This window comes from Triturus cristatus, chromosome 4_1, assembly GCF_964204655.1.
Source record: "Triturus cristatus chromosome 4_1, aTriCri1.1, whole genome shotgun sequence".
Taxonomy (NCBI): Eukaryota; Metazoa; Chordata; class Amphibia; order Caudata; family Salamandridae; genus Triturus; species Triturus cristatus.
This window is the reverse complement of record NC_140585.1, coordinates 1,044,944,383-1,044,963,315: the sequence shown is the minus strand read 5'-3', so window position 1 is coordinate 1,044,963,315 and position 18,933 is coordinate 1,044,944,383. Positions and strand designations below refer to the sequence as shown.

The 18,933-nt window shown below is 44.3% G+C and overlaps 1 protein-coding gene across 1 annotated transcript in view; it reads right to left on the bottom strand.

The window, feature by feature from the left end:
• PMPCB (peptidase, mitochondrial processing subunit beta) overlaps nt 1-18,933 on the bottom strand; it is a 266,044-nt gene that overhangs the window by 43,117 nt on the left and 203,994 nt on the right. Inside the window, exon 12 of the mRNA XM_085654026.1 lies at nt 8,456-8,531. Within this exon, the coding sequence (XP_085510152.1) occupies nt 8,456-8,531 (76 nt within the window). The remainder of the gene's footprint in view (nt 1-8,455; nt 8,532-18,933) is intronic.

Genomic DNA, 18,933 nt, shown 5'->3' with positions numbered 1-18,933 from the left:
ACAAAGAAGGAGACCATCAGGAAGGGGAGGGGCATAACCACCCCACACACCAGCTTTGTACCACATGCCACATCACAAACTACACCACCCAAGTGGCAATACCGCAGCACAAAAAGACAGTCCTTTTGTGGCAGGGTCAGAGAAAGAGGCACCTGTGCAGGAGAGGCAGGACACACAACCACATGACTTCCCAGTGTATGCCCACCAACACTAAATATCAGTAGTGGGCAGGTTCAGAGGGTTTCCTCAAGGAATGGCAAAAGATCAACTTTGACAAATGGATTATAAACATACTATGCAACGGCTATTGTACAGAACTGCTAAGAGCACCCCCAAACATAAAACCAAAGACAAAACATTAATTAATATAGGAGGTAGAGGACCTCCTCAAAGAAACATGCAATAGAAATGGCACCAGCAACACAGGGAAACAAAGGAGTCTACTAAGCCTACTTCCTGATACCAAAGCAGAACAACAGTCTCATACCCATTCTAAATCTGCACATCTTAAGCAAACTCATAAAAATGCAAACGTTCAAAATACCCACACTACAACAGGTCATCCCAGGCCTGCAGAAAGGAGACTATGTGGCAATCATAGACAATACATGGCAACCATAAACTCTCAAGACGGCCTTCGTAACCGCTGAGATTTCTTAATGTAACATTAGTGAGTTACAAGCAGTGACAATATAGGAACTCTACTTGCAAGTGCACAAGAAAAGGGTTGTTTTAAGGAAAAATCCATAGATATTTCCAAAGCTAGTCTCACATATTCATGTCAAGCAATAGCTGCAGGTAACAACCTTCTCCAAAACTCAAAGATATAAGCAGAAACATTCTGATGGATGACTAACTACAGATTCCTCTTCTTTCAAAAATTCACCAGGCACAGACTGGATTCAGAGGTTTTTCGACCAAACCCTGCACCAGCCTCCGATTGATGTACTGCAGGACGCCCTCCAGCAACGGGATCGCCTTGGGTTGCATGAGGACACACTCATTGCACGACTTGGAGCTCTGCCCTAAACCCAAACACACAAGACACACCTCATGCGGCATCATGAATGACATCTGTTTACTGTAATCATAGCATGGGTTGTAGCCTGTAGATTTAGGAGGGGATTCTGCTCCCTTACACACTGGATTTCATTTTGGGAGCTGTCGTGGGAGGAGAGTTCTGGATTTGCATTGGAAGGCGCAAAAAGAAAGGAATTGACATCAGTGCACAGTGGTGTTGCTTATATGCGGATCAACTCTATAAGCTTTTAGGGTAGTACTTAGTCGATGTGAATTTTCACAGCCCCACCTAGCACCATTTTTTTCCAGACCAACTGGTGCTGAGGACTTGGATGGCATTTTTGCCTAACGTCCTGATTCCTTTCCATATTGGGTATTTGCCCAACCCCGCCTATTGAAAGAGAAGACTCAATCGGTTGGAACAAAAAGGAGTTTTAAGCTTTTACATTGATCATACCATTAACGATCAGGTTAACAATCAGCTTTTTGTGGGGTTCTCTGAGGCAAAGAAGGGAAAGGCTGCACAGAAGAGGACTTTATGAAGGTAGACAGTCCTCTGCATTAAGATCTGCTACAAGCAGAGCTCCCACCGCCTTGCACTTAATCTGACACAATCCGCGGAGGAAATCGCAGAAATCTGCCACAACTACAGTTCCTTGGAGCTTGACAAGTTGCTGGTGGCACATACCGAGTTGTCGGACCGGCACATTGCAAGGTGCCCGTGGCCTACTTGAGTCCTTTGAGCCACAGGTGAAGGCAGCCCCCAGGAGGTGATACTGGCCGGGGGAGGCCTGTGGTGACAAAGAGCAGTCCCCAAACCACAAAGTGGTGTAGGGGGAGCAGCTTGCACCTTTTGTTGCACGGTCCGGCCGCTAATTCCAAAGTTGGAAACCGCACGGGGAAGAGCAGTCGATTTGCCCAGCTGCAGACTAGTCAGCCCTGGCACTGGAGAAGAGTAGATTCAGTGCACCCCACGTGGGGGGATGGAGCAGGGTCCTGCAGCTAGGCAGCGGCTGTCGTTTTGAGCCATGGAGGCACAATTGGCGAGTCTTGGAGCTCTGCCTGGGGCTCACGCGTTCCTTGGCTGGCCCTGGTGACCTCTGATGTGAGTAGTCACATGTCTGGAACCAGTGCTCCTCGAGGTCAGGAGTGGGGGAGAAATGGCGTCCACTCCCTGCAATGGTGGGATAGGTGGGCACGGAGCCTGAGCCTTAGGACCTTAGACATGCCACCTGGCAACCTCTTAGAGCTGCGGTGACAGGGGCGTTGCCAGAGAGCTGGCACAAACCCCGCACTCAAGGGCCATAGGTCCATCTTTGGCTGTACGATTGCCTGTATCCATCCCCCAGCGGCCAGTGATCCTTGGGCGAGAGGCCAGGGGGTGCCTGGCCTTCCCTCCTTTTTGCGCCAGTGAGGTTGACGCTACATAGAGCAGCGGGGGTGAGCCTGAAAGTTCTCGGACGGGTAGGTGCTGGAGGAGGCCACTCGTCAGTCATTTCGGCCTGTGGCAGTCGTGGTGCCAATGAGGAGGGGCGCTAGGCCTGCAGCAACAAAAGTTTGGTGCCACACCTCTTGCCTGATAGTTATCAGTGGCCACAAAGCTTGTGCTGGAGGGGGTCTTGCTTGGCCCCTGCTGCTGTGCTGCACACCTCAATAGGAGAGTGGGCCAGTGTGGACCGGACAATTGCAAGCCATATCCCCAAACTGGGCATCATGGGGAAAAATAAGCCCAGGCCACGCTGCAGGACAAGACTGACAAATTTACAAAGCCTACTTCCTCTATAGCACCCCCACCTGGCCATGCCGGTGATCCAAGAGGCGACTCTCACCTTTTGGAGGTATCCTCCATCTTGCAGGCCATCCAGGATCTCCGCTCATCTGTCGAGGGGACTATTATTATTAAATTATTATTATTAACAATAGGTAAACTTTAAACAGACCTGTCGCTTATTCATCAGGATCTTTGCAACACAGTGGCTAGAGTCATGGCAACAGAGGGCAAAATATCTGAGGTGGAAGGTTCCCTGCATGCATGTCAGATGGAGGTGAAGGCCCTGCAACGTACGGTAGCCCTGTTGGTGACACGAGCGGAAGATGCAGAGGGCCTGTCTAAACAGGACAACATTTGAGTTGTGGGTATTCCAGAAGTAACAGAGGGTCTGAACCAGACTGCTTTTATTACAGTCTGGCTTCACACATGGCTACCGAAGGACTCTGTCTCCTCATGTTTCATCGTGGAGCTCGCCCGAAGATCCTTGAATGCGAAGCTCCCTGGGTCTCCACCGGGCCAATAATTGTCTGCATATTGAATTCTGCAGATAAAGATGCTATACTGCAGGCATCTTGTGTGAGAGATTTATTGCACTGTGAATCATCTCAGGTTATCTTTCAAGACTACACCCTTAAACTGTAGCAACAACGCAGCTCCTTTCAAAGCGCCAAACAGAAATTAAGGGCCCTGACTGTCCAATGCATGTTGTTCTTCCCTGCTCGACTCAAAGTATTGCCGGGGGCAAATCTCTGTTTTTTTACATGCCTGCAGCTGCATGGAAATGGGTGAAGAGTGACCTCACCTGAAGGATGCCGTGCGGAGCAGATGTAACTCTACATTGGACCAGACCTCGCTCCTCCTTTCATAGGGTTGTGGGAGTTATGTTAGAGTACACAACATCCAACTTTTAGGGGGAGACATGCATTCCTATATGCTCATTTGAAGACACCCAGATGTTGGCAATACAATAGGTACTCCCAGTGTTACAAGTATAGATTGGGGTGGGAGAAGGTGTTAGTGCTAGGATTTATTGCACATTATTGTTTTACTGTTTAAACTGCATTGGTAGCACCAACTGCTATATTCACGCTCCATGCACTCACTCAGCACCTTGTGCTTCCCTTATCATGCTCTGCGGTTTCCATGGCGGATAAGGTGCACCGGGGGCCCGGATCCCCGAAGCTCTTCACCTGGTATGTTAACAGACTGATAGATAAGATGAAATGGGAAGCGGTTCTGCGAGCTGCCCGTGTCGCGGGCCAAAATAGTCTGCTTTTTGCAGAAAATGCATCTTATTGGTAACAAATGCCCCTTCTTGGCTTGCAAGGGATTCACCAGGGTGCCTCACTCCAGGTTCCACAGGGGACGCTATATTGCTGTAAGGCCAAGCCCCATTCCAACACAACCAGACTTGGCATGACAACCTGGGACAATATGTGGCTATATCCGGCCTTCTTTATGGGAAACACTGTCTCCTCAATGTATACGCACCTCCTCCTCCGTCTGAGGCACTTCTGCACAGCACGAGCACTGATATTCTGGAGTTCTTGGTGGGGTACTGGCTCCTGGGTGGGGACATGAACTGTCTTGTTAACGCACAGATGGATCGCTCCTCTACGGTTTCTGAATTTTCCCCACCCCTGACAGGGTTAGCCTGCTTCTTGGATAAGATGGGTTTATTAGATTGGTGGCGATTTTGTGACCCGGCGGAAAAGGTCTACACATTCTTTTCTGGGGTTAACAAGACTTTTTCGAAATTTGATTTTTATTTGCTTCTCCGCAGGTCTCATGGGTACATGATATGCGAGACGAGAATACTGGCACATGGCTTGTTTGATCACTCATGCACCTGTGGCGTTGAAGGCAGAGCTTGGGGAGCAGGGAGACTCAGCCCGGTGGGGTTTGAGTCACTGGACTCTAGTGAGTACAGAGTTTAAGATAGCCGTTCACAATGCCACTCTTTAAGATTTGCAATACAATGTAGATTTGGTGGCCTCCCCCAGGACCCTCTGGGAAACCTAGGCGGCCACCGCTCATGGCTTCATTAATAGCTATACCATGGCCCAGTGTAGACACACGGATGCGGAGGTGGAGGACCTAGAGGCACGGCTCCTTGTCTTGGAGTGGTGGTATTTGCAGTCGTCGGATACAGCAATTCCGCAGAACTCACTGCATACCAGCTCTGTCCTTCGTCAAACCCTGCTGGACGAGGCAAGGATGGCGCCTCAGTCGCATTTATCAATGGGAAAAAAAAGTCTAGCAAGACCTTGCATTGGCTGTGTTCGGCTTCACCCTCCCAGTGACAGGGGAGCAAGCTCATTGCTGATGCTTTTGCTAGCTTTTATGGAGCATTATACGCCAGCCATGACACAAAAAGACCCTCTGACTGGGAGGCATTTGTGCAAGACCTCCCAACCCATACTCTTTCAGCCAACAACAGGGATGCTTTGGAGGTGTGTATGGGGGGGGAGGGGGATTGGAGTTCATTTGGGCAGCTTCAGCCGGGGAAATCGTCAGAATCCGACAGCCTCCCGACTGAGTTTTACAGGGCCAATTTTTCAAGAGGTCCTGGGGGTCAGGCTGCTTTCTCTGACTTTTAGGACTGTGGATATTGTCATCATCCCTAAGTCACGCAAGGCACCGGATCTTTGTGACTAGTATCGGCCGTTCTCTTAATAGTGTGGGCCAATGTCCTTGCAAATCGATTGATCCGAAATATAGCTACCTTAGTCCACCCACACCAGTGTGTCTTCATGCCAGGCAGGGCTACGTGGCATAATATCCGAAGGGTGAGCAATGAAATATCCCTTTCAAAGCTATACCATATTGACACTGCGGTGCTGTAGGTAGACTTCCGTAATTCTTGGTCTGGTGGGCGTTCTGTCTTTTTCTCCTTGCCAAAATGAATTCTGCACCCCGGTATGTTATTTATGTGAAGCTCCTCTATACAGAACTGTTTGCTCAAGTGTGGGTGAGAAGGGCTACTTTCATGCTATTTCGAGTTGAACGTAGTATCCGTAAGGGGTGGCCCCTCTTCATTCTGGTTATTGAGCCACTAGCATATAGTAGGTGATGGTACGCTCGAGATGTCGTGAGCAACAGTGCTCACGGTTTTCCGGCAGTGATTTCGCTACCTGGAGTTCACTTCCCATCCAATGCGACTCAGGCATTGGCCTTCAACATCCAGCCCCAGCTTGACATACTAGTGGTAGGTGTGAAGTTCTGAGCCTTTCTTCCTCTTTGCCTTCAGGGGAGATTGGCTATCTTTAAGATGGTGGCTCTCCCCCGCCTGCTTTACCAACTTACCTGGATTTGCTTTATTTAAGTCTTGCAAGTTGACGTAGGATGGTGGCATTGCCACACTGGATGTGCAGTCCTACTACTGGACTGCCCAGTTGGCCGTCCTGAATGACTGGTGGTTGGGGTGGGGGAATGAGACGCCAATGCGTCCGAGGGGTGGGCACGGGGTGAGACCCTCTCCAACATTTATCATACAAGGGGACTGATCCCCCAGCCACCTGCGTGGTATGGAAGGAAGAAACGGCATCTATGGGTTGGACAGGACAGCTTACACTGGAGACTCCTCTTTGGGCAGGTAATGACCTGTGTCAGGTGGCTGTGCAGCAGGGGTTCCAGCGCTGGGACCTTATCTGCATCTCTCAGCTGGGAGATGTACTTAAAGACAATACACTGAAGACCATTACTGATTCCCAAGAGGAATTTGGCCTCCCTCGGACACAATGTTATAAATATTTACAACTCTGTCAGGCCCTTCTACCCTGCATCACACATTTGGATGATATCCCTGAATTCAGCCCACTGGAAGGAAAAACACTCCTGATGGACATACCATAGAACAAGATTTCCCTACATCTATCGGTCCTTAGACATTAATGCCCCAGATGCCTTGGACTTAGGCCCCCTTACGAATGAGGACTGGAGGGTGACACAGGACTCTCCACGAGAGGTGGCCATTGCCTCCCAATACCGCCTGATACAGCTGCATATCTACATAGGGTCTATTTTACAAGGGAGAGACAATGGAGAAGGGGGTTGATCGAGTCTGCCAGCTGCTTGCGCGGTCAGTCCAAGACAGGCAATTTCCAACATACGGTCTGGGGGCTGCGATGTCTTGATTCCAATCTGGGAGGGGGTGTTTGGTTGCCTGGAGGGAGTGTAGAGACTGATCTTGCCAAGGACCCGCAGTGCGCCTTGTTGCCCATCCCAGAGGGGGTGGATGTCAACAGATACAAGAGGACCCAGCTTTGGCTGGGCCTTACAATTACCAAAAGGGATATTGTGAAAGCATGGAAGGATACTCGGGCCCCCTTGGAGTGCTGGAAGGGGAGCCAAGATCGTAGTCTGTGGTTAGAGCACCCTATCTAACTTTTTTGTCATGAACATGTCTGGATGTACCGACAAACCCTGCACATCGGCTTAAGGAACGTAAAATGGTTTCAGGCTTAGACAGCAGACCGCGATCATTAGAGAATGGTGGGAAAATGCAAGACAGTAATGGCAAAGCACATAAAAATGAGCCTACACCCCCGTTAACATTTCCCATCAGTAGTGCACCCTACCTGCCCAACATGAAGTACGGTGGGACTGGGGTCAGCAGAGTTTAAAAACCGACATAGGATGCATGAGCTATCTAGTTAACCGAAGTAGATAACTGGATATGTTGTGAAAGCCACAAGCATAAAAGAAATGCTGTAATGTAGTTCAACTAGTGGGACTTGGAAAAGAGTAAAACTCATTTAAATAAGTAACAAATGCAAGTTATATTGGAAGGTATGTGTGGATTAAGACTTCATAGTTTAAGAGCACAACTTAAACCTGGTCCTTTTTTGATCATGTGAGGTTTGAAAAAAAGGGCAAGAACAATCCGAAGGGGTTTTGGGAGCAAATTACCACTGTGCTCATTCAAATGTGCCTAAAGCATTTTCTGTTTAACAAAAAAGGGTGTTCTGTAAGATCACTCTAATAGAATAAATAAAAGTAATAACTCATTTCGATCAAATCAAATAAAGAAACAAAATATTGGTCATGAAAATGCAGTTATCCTTATCGCATCATGAATATCTTCCTGGATAACAGTACCGGTCTATAAAACCCTCTGCACTGCTCAGCAATAGGACTGCCAAGCTTCAGAGACATACTGCTAAGTCCCTCAGCAGGCCCCATATGCAAACAAAAGACAACACAAAGATCTATAGCTAGACTAAACTCATTTTACTTTCATATTAACCTACTCAAGCCATTGCTACACATTTAAAAACACTACTAACAGATACACAACAAAGTGATGGAATTCCAGAACAGCACAAAATTGTGTGCAGATTAAGAAGGCTCTACTGGTGTTAGACACAGCTATGCAAATGCTGCAAGTATATTGTACTTCACTTAATGTGAAAGTTAATTTAGGGTGCAATAGGATTTAAAAAAAGAAATCTGGGGGAGAACAGGGGGTGTAATGAAGTTTCTTTTGTCAAATAAATGTACATGAGACTCAGTAGTACATGTATGGCAGAAATACAGTGTAGGCATATTGATAATATTGCATGGTGACTATCAGTTGTTCTGTTTCCTTAAGGTAAACATTTGAAAAATAGTATTCTTGCATAGTTAAAGACTGATTACATATTAAGTAGAAGATAATCTTACCAACTGCAGCAATGGCCGGGCTCTTATCATATATATATTTTGTACACACATCTCGTATAGTTCTTGCATCAATTCCCTGAAAAAATAACATTAAATACATGCATTCATTCTTCAGTTACTCTTTAGTTTTGTACCAAAAGAAAGAATAAGAGATTTGAATAGTATGAGAAAATAACTCTAAAGCAAACAATGACACAGTATGCACTGGCATAACTATCCCAGCAGTATTACTAGCTCACACAACGTTTGCTTTGCATGAAAGTCCTTTGTGACCTCTAATATGTTTACTCTCCGCCAGGGTTAGTTCAATTCCATGCACAAGAGGAATATCAATCTGGGAGTTTACTCTTCTCTCCACCAGTACATGCCCCACCCTGTCCTATGTGCAGGGCCAGATGATATCAGATGAAAAGCCATAACTGCCAGCTGGCGCAATCAGATCTCTTCTTCAGGACAAATACTAAAGGAGCTTCTCAGTAGCTTACATTCCTGCAACGTAGTGTGCATACATCTATAATAAATTGGTCAATAATTCCTTTTCTAGTACAGTGCACAGCAAACAGATGATTCTTCCTTTCATTTCTTATTTATGTCTATACATTGAACACCGGAGAACCCTGTTTGAAGCATCACCTGAGAACATCCAAGTCCGTTTTTTTAATGGTTTTCTGAACATTTTTAAAGTGCATAGGTGTGTCATGCGCTGTCTTTTGTGAAACATTGTTAGCTGACAGTGGGCTTAGAGCTCGCTCACTGGTTAGCTTTATTATCACTCATTTGCTTGTTTCTTATTTAGCATTTTCAGTGGGCTTTACTCGATCTTCTGGTGTTTTTCCCTTTTATGGAGCGGAGACCCATCACTTGTGTACTTTCACAGCTCTGTTTTCAGGCAATACTTTTCCTTTTATTATTGTATTTAAGCACCCCATGTGTTTTTCAGCTTTCTCGCTTGTGTACTTCGTGTTCCTCATTCTCGTAAGTGTGGTTTCTGCCCTCACCATCCTTCCCTCAGATGCTATTTTTAGTTCTCCATTTTTCGCCATCCATCCACTGTCGTCTATGTGCTTCCCTATCCCTGCCTGCCCCTTTGTTCCATGTGATTCTCCATCCAAGCCCAACCACCCTCCATTGTGCTTCCCTATACCAGGTCGTCTACCCTCTGTCGTCCCTGTGTTTCCCCATCACCCAGCTCTCTGTTATTCGTGTGCTTTCCCATTGTTGTCTCTCGCTTGTCCTGCTCTTCCGCCTTCCCTCACTCTATGTTACCCCATTTCCCACCCGCTCCCCACCTTAACCCATTCCCTTTTTTCTTTTTTAAATGCACGAGTGCTTTATCAAAAAGCGAACTACGCACAACTTTTTATTTACTGATCTCGGATTGCTAAATAAAAAGAAAAATGCTCGCCTCGTGTAGTTGTGCACATCAATGATAGTACGTATCCATAAAATGACAAGACGGCTGCATCATAGCGCTCTTTTTTTTTTTTACATTATTTTCATCTGCGCAGTTTACAGGAGGGTTGCCAAAGTCAATAGGGCTCATAGGTGCGATCCCTTTGCCATAGCATGATTGCTGTGCCAGGGTTTCTTTTCATTATTGTTTAATCATTTTTTTTAAATAATTTTTTTTTTATTTTAGGGGAAAGGATTTAGTGGAGGAGATCCAAAATACATGCACTTTTAAGATATGTTATCACTAGCCCAAAACATTTAATAATATACATCCTTGTAATTCTTGCTTAGTTTGCTCAGACAAGGATTTCAATGCAAAATGCTGCAAGTCCCATAAGCTCTTATTAACAATGACCAAGACCGCCAGAGAGATGTAAAAGATCTTAGCGTTAGGAGTTCAAGAAATGTGACAATTTTCCATTTGATGAAGGATTTGTCACAAGTATAAGGTCTCATTTTAGTTGCTGCTCCTTCCATTTAGTAGGTGTAGGACTGTCACTCTTCTGAGGTTTTAAGACACAGTAGTGTTTCTGTATACATCTTAGTTAAAATGACATGAAACTGGTCTGTATTTTTCCATGTATGTTTCGTAGCCTCCTCCCCCCCTCCCATGTCTTTGCTTATGAAGGTCTCAGGCTATAAATGTCATTATTCATTTGCAATAGTTGATTTTTATTACTGTGCACCAATGTGTAGTACATATACTGAGTGTTCTAATAGTATATATATATATATATATATATATATATATATATATATATATATATATATATATATATATATTCACTTAAAAAAACATAGGTTTCACACACGTTATAGTTAGGAATTAGCATTTAAAAAACCTTGCAAATTCACTTTAAAAAACCATAGGTTTCACACAGGTTATAGTTAGGTGGATATTTCTCTCGTAAAAAACCAATGAAATTCCCCCGTTATAGTTAGTTCAGATAATCCACTGCTGATGACGTCACATATTACATCACTCAAGACCTGGTCAGTGGCATCACTCATGACATCATCCTTGTGATAGAGTGGCGGTCGCGCGAGTTATAGTTATCTAAACTAACTATAACGGGGGAATTTCATTGGCGACCGCCAGTAGAATATATATATTTAGACTTATTTACCCGGTCGAAACGCGTCATGCTGCTATCTATGGAGGAATAAAGCACTTTCATCTTTTTTCACGTAATTGAGTGGTCTGTACCCGATTTGCGCGATCTGCATTTCTTCAGGATTCCTGATATATATATATATATATATATAGACAGACAGACAGACAGACAGACACACACACACACACACACACACACACGGTGTTTAGAAAAAGGTGCAATGCTTTAGTCTTCAGCACATTTGAGCAAGTGAATTCTCATGTCATTTCTCCCAATTGACATCATGGTGATATGGTTTATTATTCTCATAATACATTATATGAATGGTGTAAATTGGCTGTTCACAGCCCTCTCCCATGAGAGAGAGGCTAGAAATTGGAAGACAATTCCAGGACGGCAGAGCAGGGCCACTCCAAACGGAGCCACATCAAAGTCATAGGGTCTTATTTAGATCTCGGCGGATTGAATACTCGGTCACAAACGTGACAGATATCCCATCTGCCACATTACGACCTCCGTAGGATATAATGAGATTGTAATATGACAGGCGGGATATCCGTTACATATGTGACAAAGTATTCCCCTCCGCTAAGAACTAAATTAGCCCCATAATCTCTGAACAGTCATTCTGCAGAGACATAATTTATCCTTGTCCGCAGATGGGCTTCGGACTGGAATTAATAAAATTAAGTTGCATATGTGTGTTGACTTTGAGCAATCCTGAAGGTAAACCTTTGATGCTAATAATTAATAAAAATGAAAGGGACCTTACATATTAACCATATAATGTGAGGTATACTTTTGTGATACGTACATTCTATGTCTTGATAATACTTATAATGTTTTTGATTCCTGCAATTAAATGTGTGCATTTATTCTGCACTAAAATTTGCTAGAAATATAGCTTTTACATTTTTTGTGTGTGGCCTTGTGGTGAAAAGTTGCTAGACCCACAACAATAAATGAAAATACTGGACAGTCTTTAGCATGTTGAGGGAGATGCATGGATCAAAGCTAGTCTCTTTGTTCTCCTCAATCTGGTAAATTGGTCAATTCCTCCGCTTGCCTGAAGGCCAAGACTGTTCTAACAGGTCGTGTTCACATTGCACTTGTGAACATGTAACAAATAGTAAAAACAAAGTAAGAAAGTAAAAAATAAACGGGACCCTGGGCAAAAAAGATCAACCAAAGATGTGTACTGAAGGACTAGGGACAGCATTCAAATTTTCAAGTAGGTCTTCAAAGAAAAGACTCATTGGGTTTAGTGCCTAAAGACAGGTGGATAATTTTCGGTGTGACACTTCCAGTAGTTGCTCAATGAGAGCTGCTATGTATCCCAAAACTGGCAGTGCTTGTTTGTCTTGTATTGTGTTGTCTTGTATTGTGTTCTAATGAGGAATTCTAATGAGATATGGGGTGATAATTGTTGATATTTACCATGCTTGTGCAGGAGAGTGATGTTGGCGTCTGTGAAAGATGCCCGTGATGCATGGAAGGTAAAGACGTTTTGTGTCCATGACTTCTAAAAGCATGGTTAAAATTCCATCTGGGGACTATCAGTCCCTTGTGCTTTGTTCCTTCTTAAGGCCAGAATACTATTGACCATGTCATCCTCTGTGAAATCAGTTTCATAAGACCTGTGTTGCACTTGTCTTTGGTGTAATGAGATGCTAGCTTGCCTCCTGATCATCTTTTGATAGTTCAAAGAAATTCTACACTAGCTAGGCACCATATTCTTTTGATCCACACAAACAACCCAACTACAGAAGCACACAGACACCCTTTTCATGAGTAAACCTACAGCAGACTTTAAAGAGCTTACAAACTCCTGTCCTAGCTCGAACCTTCAGTAGACTAAAGTGAAAGCACAAACTACAAGATTAAGTCAAATCCTAAACTCAGTTCCATGAACACTAGTCAGGTCTCAGACCCCCTACACTGGCAGAAACTGGAGAGAACTGATTTACCAATTTAGCTGAGAAACAGCCAGAAGCTCTACCCTCCTTCAATTATCATCTAGAATAAATGAGAGGATTTGATGTAACTACTTTCCAGATTGAATAGGTGTGCCAGAACTGCTTTATAATAGTTTAAGGACTTCTACCATTTAGCCTTAACATGCTGCCCTTGAAAAGCATCACCTACAATTTGTGAGACTTGAGAGAACAGACGGCCCAGTTAATAGCTGGATCTTTTGTATATTTGTATGAAAGCAAGCCATCTATGACTGACCAGAGCTATAGCAGAGATAAAGGTAGTAAGCGCCTTCATTATCTGCTTGCATTCCCTACCATGGGCAAATGGAACCGAAACCTCCCAAATAATGGAAAGTCACCAAAGTCGACATTGCACTATATACGTTTTTGTAACTTTTATAGAGATATTAGGAAGCATGTTTTACGATCTCTATTTATAGATAGTAAATTGTATTTTTATAAAACCCGCTTTTAATTACATCTGCAGTGTAGAAAATGAAAGGGTGTGGAATGCAATAATTGTCTTTATACAAATGATGATTAAAAGAAGAAAAGATAACTACCACCTGGAGGCCCTAACATATGAAAAAATATAGGTCTTTCAGTACTGATTGACATATTGTTTATTGAATATTTCTAAAAATTGGTTCTTTTTTAATACCTGCAAAACATCAAAATAATTTTTAATGATCTCCTTCAAGACTTATGTAATTATGTATTGCATTTTACCTTGTGTACTGTATAAACAAATATCATGCTAATCAAATAATAAGCCTTTCTTAGAATGCTTTTATTGTTGTACGTTTTAAACTGAATAAAGCTTGAATTGATTGATTGATTAAAAGGTGATCAGCACATGTGTCGTTTTCCATGACAAATTACCCTTCATATGTTAAGACTTTATTCAAGAGGGCAAATTTCCAAATGGACATGCTCATTGAATGTGCTCCCGCTTCGTCAATCCAACTACCCAGCAGAACAAATCAGGATACCAGCAATTACATAGCCACACTACTGAAATATCATAAGCACTGGCCTACCCGAAAGAGACAAATCCATGAAGTGCAAAAAATATAAAGCCAGTTAAGAAATAACTTTCATAACAAGGTACAAAACACATCTGAATTTTCTCTCAGTCTCATTGAAGATTACATTTTAGTGCACCACGCATGCTAAATATTAAGGACAGAGTCTGGCCCTTCACATTTCCAAAAGGATCAGTCCTGAATTTCAATGCAACCACCAATCTTAGTACTTAAATCACAGAAGTAGTCTACAATTGTGTCCGTGTCTTCCGAATCACTTGAAGTCATGACCAACGTCTGCTCATGGTTTTTAAATAAAAATGTTCAGAAATGCAACAAGGCAAAAACTGGTGTTACAGAACCAATTAAATAAGGAGAGCTTTCAGCCATATTTGTGACTCACTGCACCATTCACTGCAGAGGATATTACAGTGATTATCCAATCAACTAGAATTACTAGATTCCACTAATTGCATAATAGTGAGTGATGCTGTGCTTTCCGTACCTACTACTCAGTGTAAGGAAAATGCTACTTACCTATTATGCATCTGTTCCTGGCATGTAGAGCTGTAGATTCACAAGCTTTCCATAGCCTGCCATCTAGTGTTGGGTCCGTATGTTTGCACTTTGTTTTTGTTCGAAGAAGTCTTTTCCAGTCACAAGGTAGGGGACTCCTCCTTTTGGTGATAGTGCGCATGGGCATCAACTCCATTGTTAGATTGTTTGCCGCAGAGGGCGATAATGGAGTTAGTAAGAGTAGGTAGAGATATTTATGTATCTAAGTAAGATGTTAATGCAACAGGTGAATGGTACCCGCGGAGGCAGGTGGGCGCATGTGAATATACAACGCTACATGCCAAGAACAGATGCATACTGGGTAACTAGCATTTTCCGTTCGAGGCATGTGAGCTGTAGATCACATGCTTTGCATAGACTATACAGCAGTTATCTCCCAAAGCGGTGGCTAACCTGTAACTGTTGTAGTCAACTGAAATAGTGTACGTAAAACTGCTTGGGCCACACTGGCTTGCTGTCTTGCTAACACATCTACACAATAGTGTTTAGTGCATGTGTGAGGTGTAGACCATGTTGCAGCTTTGCAGATGTCATCTATGGGTATATTTCCTAAGAATGCCATAGAAGCCCCTAGTTTGGGTGTGGAGTGCGCTGTAGGGGGAATTGTTTGTTTGTTTTGCTTTTGCATAGCATGTTTGAATGCATTTGACTATCCACCTTGCAATACCTGATTTTGATATAGGATTGCCCTTATGTGGTGGAGCAAAAGCTACAAATAGTTCTATTGTCTTACGGAAAGGTTTTGTTCTTTCTACATAGTAGTGCTCTTTTCACATGTAAGGTGTGTGTAGCACGTTCTGCCACAGAATCTGGTTGAGGGAAGAACACAGGCAACTCAACAGATTGGTTGATATGAAAGGCAGAAATTACTTTAGGTAGGAATTTAGGGTTGGTCCGAAGAACCACTTTGTTTTGGTGTATTTGTAAAAATGCTTCTTCTATGGTTAGTGCCTGAAGCTCACCCACTCTCCTCAGTGATGTGATAGCTATGAGAAAAGCTACCTCCCAAGTGAGAAATTGCAGTTCACTTCTATGCAATGGCTCAAAAGGTGGACCCATTAGTCTGGTGAGGACAATGTTGAGATTCCACACTAGAGCAGGTAGAAGTCTTGGGGAAAGGATTCTTTTAAGTCCCTGCATAAATGCTTTAATAACAGGCACTCTGAAGAGAGACAGATGTTGTCTGTTCTGTAGGTATGCAGCTATTGCAGCAAGATGTAATCGTATGGATGTGTACGCTAAGTTGGTACGCTGCAGATGTCATAGATAGCAAATGATATTTTGAATTGAAACATCAAGCGTGTTGATTTGATTGTTATTACAGTATATCACAAACCGCTTTCACTTTGCTGCATAGCATACTCTTGTGGTAGGACGTCTAGCCTCTTTGATGATATTCATGCAGTCTGGTGGGAGATTAAGGTAGCCAAACTCTAAGACTTCAGGTGCCAGATCGGAAGGTTGGGATGCCTGGGATCTGGATGTCTTCTCTCTCCAGGGCTCTGAGTGAGGAGATGGGCGTGAGATATAGTTTTTGGTGAGTAACTACTGAGAGCTCCAAGAGGGTTGTGAACCAGGGTTGACGGGCCCATGTGGGAGCAACTAGGATTAGTGTGAGGGACGCCTGTCTGAGCTTCCGAACTACTAATGGAATGAATGGGAGAGGTGGAAAAGCGTACGCAAATATCCTGGACCAATTCATCCATAGTGCATTGCCTCTGGACAATGGGAGTGGATACCTGGATGCGAAGCTTGGGCATCTATGTCTGGAAAGCCCCACAGAGAGAACTTGAGGGTGGCGTTCCCATTCGTGGATCGGTTGTCTGAGTTACTCCTGGAAGGGGTTCTGCAAGGAGATACATTTTGGGACAAATAGCCTACCTCAAGATGCTCTGTGATAGTTGTGACAGCTGGAGAGAGTGTGTCCCCCCCCGTTTTTGTATGTAGTACATTGCTGTCATGTCTATACGAGTCAGGACATCTTTGCCTACTAGATGAACTTTAAACGCTTTGATCGTTAGAAAAATCGCTAGCAGTTCTAGATGATTTATGTGAAGCTGCTTTTGCTGCAGGCTCCACATGCCCTGAATGGTATGCGTCTGGAGATGAGCTCCCCAACCAGTGAGCGATGAGTCTTCTGTTAGCTCTATCTGTGGAACCGGGTCGATGAAGGGCCACCCTTTTGAATGGTTTTGTGTATTCCACCACTACAGAGAGCAATGGGTGCGGCCGTCCACCAGCACTAGATCTGATAACTGACCCTGAGCCTGGTTCCACCGACGTGCTAAGCACTCTTGGAGGGGATGCATTTGAGGTCTTGCGTAAGGGACTATTCCGATGCAGACGCCATCATCCCCAACAACTGCAAGAACACTCAAGCTGGCAAGGAGTATTGAGGCTGTATCTAGCGGATTCTGGCCTGATTGGGGTAGGCGAGAGCCTTTTGTGTATCTATAGTGGCTCCCAAATACGCTTGTGTGTTGGATGGTTGGACAGATTTACTATGAATCCAAGATCGTGGAGCAACTGCACGGTTTTGTGAGTGTGATGTAGACAGCTTTGTTGCGAGCTGGCTTTTATGAGCCAGGCGTCTAAGTACGGGAAGATGTGAATGTGTTGTCTTCGTACATGAGCTGCAACTACTGCCAGGCATTTGGTGAAAACCCTGGGTGTAGTAGTTACTCCGAATGGGAGCACCTTGAACTGATAATGCTGGCCTGCTACTACAAACCTGAGGTATTTGCAGTGAGCAGGGTGTATTGGGATATGGAAATAGGCGTCCTTTAATCCAGACTGGACAGAAAGTCGTTAAAGGAGCGGGAGCACTTGCTGGAGTGTTACCATGTGAAAGTGGTCTGACTGAATGTACAGATTTAGTTCTCCATGGTCTAGCATAGGCCTGAGAGATCCGTCCTTCTTAAGAGCTAAAAAGAACAGGGAGTATACCACAGCCCCTTGGTATTGTAATGGGACAGTTTCTATAGCTCCTATAACTTATTGCTTTAGGCGGGTGAGATGTTCTAGTGACAATGCGTATGGTTTTTGGAAGAATGACTGGGGGAGTGTGTAAGTTCCAGGCAGTAACCATATTGGATAATTTGTAGAACCCATTTGTCGGAGTGTTCCAGACAGGGAGAAATTGGGAGAGACGTCCCCCGACAGGAATGGAATGATCGGGGGTATCAGAAGGAAGTCACTGCTTGGTATTTGCAGGGGGAAGTGTGTGTGGAGTTTCCTCTGCCTCTTCCTTTACCATTGTTTCCTCTAAAACCTCCTCTAAAGTAGCCTCCCTGTGGATATATTTTTGGAGCCACCCCTGTAAAAGAAGCGGCAAAAGGAATCCCTATTTGAGGGTAACTGCAAACCCCCCATGGACTTTGCGACCTCAGTGTCTTATTTTTTCCAGCGTGGTGTCAATTGCTGGGCCAAAGAGGTGTTCTTTGTCAAATGGTTGGTTGAGAATAGAGGCTTGCACCTCAGGTTTGAATCCTGAGATTCTCAACCAAGCATGCATGCGTAGCAGTACGCTGGTGTTTACTGCACGGCTGCGTCTAGGGCGCACCTGATGGAGGTATTGGTGATTAGTTTGCCTTACTGGATAAGATAATTAGCCTTCCATTTAGATTTATGCTTATCAGGCAGAAATTGCATGAGCTTTTCTAACTCATCATAATGAGCACTATCATATCGAGCTAACAAAGCTTGAGCATTAGCAATGCGCCAATGATTGGCCGCTTGCGACTCTACTCTTTTGCCCGAGGCATCAATTAACTTGATCTTATCAGGAGGAGGGGCCTCACATGTGGTCTGTGAGTTAGCTCTCCTGCGAGCGTTGGTCAATACAAGAGAGTCTAAGGGCAGCTGACCCTTGATGTAGGCGGGGTCAGTAGGTGCAGGTTTATATTTTTTTTATCCACTCTAGGTGTAGTGATTCTTGCCCTTACAGGATCTTTAAAGACCTCATCTGTGTGCTTAAGCATCCCTTTAAACATTGGCAGTGTGAGTAGCTCTTTGAGAGGAACTTAAGGTCTCGAATAAGAAATCCTCTTCTAAAGCCTCCTTATGCATATCCACCCTATGATAATGAGCAGCCCTGTTAAGTAGTTCAATGTATCCTATATTGTCGTCGGGTGGTGAGGGTCTGGACGGATATAAATCAGGGTCATTATCCGTGTTTGGGTCAGTGTCATAGGCCTCCCATGGGTCAGTATCCTGTGACCTATCCTCAACCCAATCCCCTTCATTCTGTGGGTCAGGTGATAGTGGTGGTGGTGAATGTATGGGTGTGATGAGTAAGTTGGAATCAGTGGGCGAAGCAGGTGGAATGTAAGGTG